At 42.5% G+C, this 8,036-nt stretch overlaps 1 protein-coding gene across 2 annotated transcripts in view; it reads right to left on the reverse strand.

Moving 5' to 3' along the window:
* Positions 1–5,688: 5,688 nt before the first annotated feature.
* The window catches only part of cfap206 (cilia and flagella associated protein 206), a 55,599-nt gene continuing 53,251 nt past the window's right edge, over positions 5,689–8,036 (reverse strand). For both annotated transcript variants that reach the window (XM_043686925.1, XM_043686926.1), the window contains one exon: positions 5,689–6,333. In XM_043686925.1, the coding sequence (XP_043542860.1) occupies positions 6,100–6,333 (234 nt within the window). In that variant the 3' untranslated portion in view covers positions 5,689–6,099. The remainder of the gene's footprint in view (positions 6,334–8,036) is intronic.

Consider the following 8,036-nt stretch of genomic DNA (forward strand, 5'->3'; position numbering starts at 1 on the left):
TCCTCCCCCACTCACCTATTGTACTCTATGCTACTTTCTCCCCACCTCCACCCTCCTCTAGCTTATCTCTCCACGCTTCAGGCTCTCTGCCTTTATTCCTGATGAAGGGCTTTTGCCCGAAACGTCGATTTTACTGCTGCTCGGATGCTGCCTGAACTGCTGTGCTCTTCCAGCACCACTAATCCAGAATCTGGTTTCCAGCATCTGCAGTCATTGTTTTTACCGAGAGGAACTCTGGGCATGGTTAGGAACATGGGATTGGGATATCATAGCAATTACAGGAATATGGCTCAGGGATGGACAGGACTGGCAGCTTAATGTTCCAGGATACAAATGCTACAGGAAGGACAGAAAGGGAGGCAAGAGAGGAGGGGGAGAGGCATTTTTGATAAGGGATAGTATTACAGCTGTACGGAGGGAGGATATTTCCAGAAACACATCGAGGGAAGTTATTTGGGTGGAAGTGAGAAATAAGAAAGGGATGATCACCTTATTGGGATTGTATTATAGACCCCCTAATAATCAGAGGGAAATTGAGAAACAAATTTGTAAGGAGATCTCAGTTATCTGTAAGAATAATAGGGTGATTATGGTAGGGATTTAAACTTTCCAAACATAGACTGGGACTGCCATAGTGTTAAGGGTTTAGATGGAGAGGAATTTGTTAAGTGTGTACAAGAAAATTTTCTGATTCAGTATGTGGATGTACCTACTAGAGAAGGTGCAAAACTTGACCTACTCTTGGGAAATAAGGCAGGGCAGGTGACTGAGGTGTCAGCGAGGGAGAACTTTGGGGCCAGCGACCATAATTCTAGTAGTTTTAAACTAGTGATGGAAAAGGATAGACCAGATTTAAAAATTGCATTTCTAAATTGGAGGAAGGCCAATTTTGACGGTATTGAGAACTTTCAAAAGCAGATTGGGGGCAGATGTTTGTAGGTAAAGGGAAGGCTGGAAAATGGGAAGCCTTCAGAATGAGATAATGAGAGTCCAGAGAAAGTGAGGGTGAAAGGAAAGGCTGGTAGGTATAGGGAATGCTGGATGACTAAAGAAATTGAGGGTTTTGGTTCAGAAAAAGAAGGAAGCATATGTCAGGTATAGACAGGATAATCGAGTGAATCCTTAGAAGAGTATAAAGGCTATAGGAGTATACTTAAGAGGGAAATCAGGAGGGCAAAAAGGGGACATGAGATAGCTTTGGCAAATACAGTGAGGGAGAATCCAAAGGGTTTTGACAAATACCTTAAGGACAAAAGGGTAACTAGGGAGAGAATAGGGCACCTCAAAAATCAGCAAGGTGGCCTTTGTGTGGAGCCACAGGAGATGGGGCAGATACTAAATGAGTAATTTGCATGAGTATTTACTGTGGAAAAGGACATGGAAGATATAGAATGTAGGGAAATAGATGGTGACCCTTGAAAACTGTCCATATTACAGAGGAGGAAGTGCTGGATGCCTTGAAATGCATAAAAGTGGATAAATCCCCAGGTCCTAATCGTGTGTATCCTAGAACTCTGTGGGAAGCTAGAGAAGTGATTGCTGGGTCTCTTGCTGAGATATTTGAGAAGACTGGAGGTTGGCAAACGTGGTGCCACTGTTTAAGAAAGGTGGTAAGGACAAGCCAGGGGTATATAGACCAGTGAGCCTAACGTTGGTGGTGGACAAGTTGTTGGAGGGAATCCTGAGAGACAGGATGTACATGTATTTAGAAAGGCAAGGACTGATTAGGGATAGTCAATATGGTTTTATGCATGGGAAATCATGTCTCACAAACTTGATTGAGATTCTTGAGGAAGTAACAAAGAGGATTGATGAGGGCAGAGGAGGAGATGTGATCTATATGGGCTTCAGTAAGGCGTTTGACAAGGTTCCCCATGGGAGACTGATTAGCAAATTTAGATCTCATGGAATACAGGGAGAACTTGCCATTTGGATACAGAACTGGCTCAAAGGTAGAAGCCAGAGGGTGGTGGTGGAGGGTTGTTTTTCACTCTGGAGGCCTGTGACCAGTGGAGTGCCACAAGGATCGGTGCTGGGTCCACTACTTTTCATCATTTATATAACTGATTTGGATGTGCGCATAAGAGGTATAGTTAATAAGTTTGCAGATGACACCAAAATTGGAGTGTAGTGGACAGCGAAGAAGGTTTCCTTAGATTACAACGGGATCTTGACCAGATGGGCCAATGGGCTGAGGAGTGGCAGATGGAGTTTAATTCCGATAAATGCAAGGTGCTGCATTTTGGGAAAGCAAATCTTAGCAGGACTTATACACTTAATGGTAAGGTCCTAGGGAGTGTTGCTGAACAAAGAGACCTTGGAGAGCAGGTTCATAGCTCCTTGAAAGTGGAGTCACAGGTAGATAGGATAGTGAAGAAGGCATTTGGTATGTTTTCCTTTATTGGTCAGAGTATTGAGTAGGAGTTGGGAGGTCATGTTTCAGCTGTACAGGACATTGGTTAGGCCACTGTTGGAATATTGCATGCAATTCTGGTCTCCTTCCTATCGGAAAGATGTTGTGAAACTTGAAAGGGTTCAGAAAAGATTTACAAGGATGTTGCCAGGGTTGGGGGATTTGAGCTATAGGGAGAGGTTGAATAGGCTAGGGCTATTTTCCCTGGAGTGTCAGAGACTGAGGGGTGACATTATAGAGGTTTATAAAATCATGACAGGCATGGGTAGGATAAATAGACGAAGTCTTTTCCCTGGCATGGGGGAGTCCAGAACTAGAGGGCATAGGTTTAGGGTGAGAGGGGAAAGATATAAAAGAGACCTAAGGGGCAGCTTTTCCACTTAGCAGGTGGTACATATATGGAATGTGCTGCCGCAGGAAGTGGTGGAGGCTGGTACAATTGCAACATTTAAAAGGCATCTGGATGCGTATATGAATAGGAAGGATTTGGAGGGATATGGGCCAGGTGCTGGCGGCTGAGACGAGACTGGGTTGAGATATCTGGTCAACATGGACAAGTTGGACCGAAGGGTCTGTTTCTGTGCTGTACATCTCTATGACTCTACTCCATCCATAGGATGCTGTGCAGCAGCTCAGTAGAGCTTCTTTGATGGTACTTTCAAGCTCATGTCCTCAATGATGAATAGCGATATGGCAGCGGTTCACAGAATCATTATCACTACAAAGTTCTCTCAACATCACACACTATCCCAAGTACCACCATCCCTTTTTTAATCACTGGGTGAAAATCCTTGTAGTGCTCAACTCTTTTTGCCATGGACTGCAGAGATTCCCAAACAAGAAACAAACTCAAAAGCAACTGCTTCACCCAAAGATTGTTGAGATTATGGAATTGACTACTATGGGGAATGATTAAAATGAATAGTATAAAAGCATGTAAGGGAAAACATATGAGGAAGGAATACTTATGACTGTAGAATTAGATGAGAAAAAAGTACGCAAAGTTCAAGTAGAGAATGAATATGTACGTAGACTGTTTTGGCCAAATAGCTTGTTTCTGTGCGATATGTCCTGTGTGTTTCATCTATAAAATGCCCACCAAGCCACTTTCTCAAGGGCAGAATAGTAGCTAAACATCCCAATCTCCTATAGCATCATCCATATACATTGTTTGATTAAGCCATTAGATTTATGAGCTACATCAATTTCAGTAGAGAGCCCTCACCATGGAGGAGGAGGTAGGTGACCAAAATCCAGAGACAAACCTGCACAACAGCAAGAGGCACACACAAAGGCAACTTTGATTTTGGATGACAGTGTCAAACAAATGATCCCACTCCACATCATTTTACTTTTCATTTCATCTGATGAGAAGATAAAACATCTTGATGATAAAAGGAGCAACCTATATCTGTTCAAAAGGTATTTGCTTTTATTCTAGATATCAACAAGACAGCTACAACTAGGATATCGTTCCATTAAATGTGGCACATCTTTATTCAAATTAATACCAACACTCCTCATTTTATGTGACGACCATGTGATAAACTCTGCACAAAGGAATTCTAAATAACCGGTCCACATTCTTTCACATTAAAAAGAAGGAACAATGGTACAGCAAGGTTTGAAGCTCAGGTTGAGGTTCTGAATATAGGTTTGCCCGCTGAGCTGGAAGGTTCATTTTCAGACATTTCGTCAACATACAAGGTAACATCTTCAGAGAGCCTCCGCACGAAGTATTGCAGATGATTCCTGCTCGCTATTTATATGTTTGGATTTCTTTGGCTTGGTGATGTCATTTCCTGTGGTGATGTCATTTCATATGGTGATGTCATTTCCTGTTGTTTTTGCAAGGGTTGGTAAATCAGTTCTCAGTCAATGTCTTTGTTCATAGAGTTCTGGTTGGAATGCAATGCTTTCCATTCCAAAGAAACCCAAACATATAAATAGAAAACAGGAATCATCAGTCTGGAGGCTCACTGAAGATGTCACATAGTATGGTGACGAAACGTCTGAAATTGAACCTTCCAGCTCAGCAAGCGAACCTATCTCCACAATGGTACAGGAATATAATTGAAAGTATTTCATGCATTTTGGGAAAATGCACAAATGAATTATCCCAATTCACAGCCCATTACTCAATTTTACCAGTTTTCGTTTTTCTCTATAGTAGAGAGAGCTAAGCTCTTTACAGGATCCATCTTCTACATTAGTCGAAACTAGGCAAGAGTTGATTCTGTAGAAGATTAACCTGGATTTTTAGATTCAGCAGCTGGCCTAATTAGATGGCTAGCCTCCAAATAAACTGGCAGGTATGTTCTTTAAAAAAGATGTACTGTATTGTAGAGCCAAAGGAGCAAGTGTTCTTCCTCCCACATTAATATCACACTCATACCCCTCCTGTTTGCTGTTTCCTGTCTTCAGGACTTGTAAACTATATTGGAATGCCCCCTGCTTTTATTTCAATGAGGCCAGTATCAATTTATATTGACCAATTCTTCCTTCAAGTTTCTGACTCCAATTATTTTAATTCCGGTAAATGCAAGGTGCTGCATTTTGGGAAAGCAAATCTTAGCAGGACTTATACACTTAATGGTAAGGTCCTAGGGAGTGTTGCTGAACAAAGAGACCTTGGAGAGCAGGTCCATAGCTCTTTGAAAGTGGAGTTGCAGGTAGATAGGATAGTGAAGAAGGCATTTGTTATGCTTTCCTTTGTTGGTCAGAGTATTGAGTACTGAAGTTGGGAGGTCATGTTGCAGCTGTACAGGACATTGGTTAGGCCACTGTTGGAATATTGCGTGCAATTCTGGTCTACTTTCTATCGGAAAGATGTTGTGAAACATGAAAGGGTTCAGAAAAGATTTACAAGGATGTTGCCAGGGTTGGAGGATTTGAGCTGTAGGGAGAGGTTGAATAGGCTAGGGCTGTTTTCCCTGGACTGTCGGAGGCTGATGAGTGACGTTATAGAGGTTTATAAAATCATGACGCGCATGGGTAGGATAAATAGACAAAGTCTTTTCTCTGGCATGGGGGAGTCCAGAACTAGAGGGCACAGGTTTAGGGTGAAAGGGGAAAGATATAAAAGAGACCAAAGGGGCAGCTTTTTCACTCAGCAGGTGGTACATTTATGGAATGTGCTGCCACAGAAAGTGGTGGAGGCTGGTACAATTGCAACATTTAAAAGGCATCTGGATGGGTATATGAATAGGAAGGGTTTGGAGGGATATGGGCCGGGTGCTGGCAGCTGGGACTAGATTGGGTTGAGATATCCGGTCGGCATGGACGAGTTGGACTGAAGGGTCTGTTTCTGTGCTGTACATCTCTATGACTCTATTTCAATATACATTATAAAGGTCTGTTAGGCTCCTGTAATTCTAAAGTTCCTCAAGGGGGTTTGAATTTAATATGACCCAGGCTGTGGCTGCTTTCTTCAGCATCAAATAGTTCAACCAATTTTATTCAAAGCCTCAGAGTTTATGTTTTTCGAGTAACGCATAAAATATCTGCAATATCGCAACAGGAATTAACATCAAACTATATCTGCTAGAAACATTATCTTCAGCTATAGCATTTTAAAAAATACATTTTGGGAACTTTCTTTGTAGCTTAATGCTAAATTTGATCATTCAAGACAACATATATTGGAAAAATTGATTTATTAAGTTCTTTGTCAGGGACGTTCAGTTTTATGTTTCATCTACTGCTCTTGTCAAATTGTACTTGATCACTCGCGTTGGTTCAGTAATGTTTCCTCCACGCAAACCAGCATAGAAGACCTGTGGTTTGGGCACATTGCTGGAATTGTCTCGTTTTGTTTGTATTGACTTGTTTTTTGGTAGGTAGACTTGGGAAGTGTTGTCTCTTCTCATGTGACTGAGGTTTGTCTGGATATAGCGTGTTACCTTCTGACGCAGGTTTGCCTGGAGAAACCAAAAAATTTAAAATGCCATTTTTCTCAACCACAATCTTGTTGATAATATTTTACATGGAAACAACATTTGTCTGACAAAAGATCACATTCATTACTTTGTAGCTGGTTTTGCAATTGATATTTGCCATCACTCATAAGCAGTGCTTATTCCTGCTTACAGCAATGAGGATCTATTTGTATTTTGATAAACATCAATGTAAGCCAATCAGTTGTCAGTAAAATACTTATATCCTGGTTCAGTAACCTTCTGAGGCACAGCTCCTGTTGCAGAAGTTGTTTTATAACAGTTGGACTATGACAAGATATGACAGAAAAAGTGTGTCAGATAAAATATTAGGGTGCACAGACAACATGAACACATTATAGATATTATTTATTGTTTTCCCACTGTGTCTGGTAGCATGCTATTTTATAAAATCTGGAGTAGTATAGAAAAATGTATTATATAGTCTGCTAAAGCCAAATAAGTAATTTTGCTGCTCAGCAAAATCAAGTAAAATCCACCTTGAGATTATCTGTTTTGGAAACAGACAATGGAATGTTGCTTGTCAGTTTCAAGCTGCATCCAGGAAGTATTTGGTTTTTTAAGATGACATCTATAATAAACTGACATGTGAGTACAGTGTAGCTAGTCACCTGAACAAAAAACCCCAAGCTCTTTGGATGCTGGAAATCATAAACAATATCAGAAATTGCTGGAAAACCCCAGCCAACTTCGACAAGGGGGTCTCCCAAATGTGCACATTCTTCCTCAACCAGGGCTTCCCCACCACAATAGGGGGCCTCAGCCACATCTAAGACATCTCCCATATTTCGGCTCTCATCACCTCTCTTCCCTCGCACAACAGAGATAGGGTCCCCCTCATCCTCATCTACCATCCCATCAAAATCCACATCCAGAAGAACATTATCTGCCATTTCTGCCAACTCCAGTGGAGGCTACCAGCAGACACTAGTTCTCTCCCCTATTTTGTCAGCCTCCTTCTGGGACACCTTGGTCCACTCTTAAACCACTTCCAACATCTCCCTACATCCCCTTGGCACCTTCCCATGCAATTGCAGAATGGGTATCACCAGTCCATTTACTTCCTCCCTTCTCAGTATCCAAGGGCCCAAACACACCTTCTGGGTGAAACTCAATCTAGTCCACTGTATTCACGCTCACAATGCATTCTCCTCTACACTGGGGAAATGAAGTGTAGACTGGACGACCACTTCACAGAACACTTACATTCTTGCTGCAAAAAAGACCCTGAGCTTCCTGTTACCTGCCACTTCAACACAGGAGAAAGTGAGGACTGCAGATGCTGGAGATCAGAGTTGAAAATGTGTTGCTGGAAAAGCGCAGCAGGTCAGGCAGCATCCAAGGAGCGGAGAATCGATGTTCTGGGCATGAGCCCTTCTTCAGGAATGAGGAAAGTGTGTCCAGCAGGTAGGGAGGAGGGACTTGGGGGAGGGGCGTTGGGAATTCGATAGGTGGAAGGAGGTCAAGGTGAGGGTGATAGGCCGGAGAGGGGGTGGGGTGGAGAGTCGGGAAGAAGATTTAGGAAGGTGGTGCTGAGTTCAAGGGTTGGGACTGGGACAAGGTGGGGGGAGGGGAAATGAGGAAACTGGAGAAATCTGAGTTCATCCCTTGTGGTTGGAGGGTTCCTAGGCAGAAGATGAGGTGCTCTTCCTCCAGCCGTCGTGTTA

This window comes from Chiloscyllium plagiosum, chromosome 3 (assembly GCF_004010195.1).
Source record: "Chiloscyllium plagiosum isolate BGI_BamShark_2017 chromosome 3, ASM401019v2, whole genome shotgun sequence".
NCBI classification, from domain to species: Eukaryota; Metazoa; Chordata; class Chondrichthyes; order Orectolobiformes; family Hemiscylliidae; genus Chiloscyllium; species Chiloscyllium plagiosum.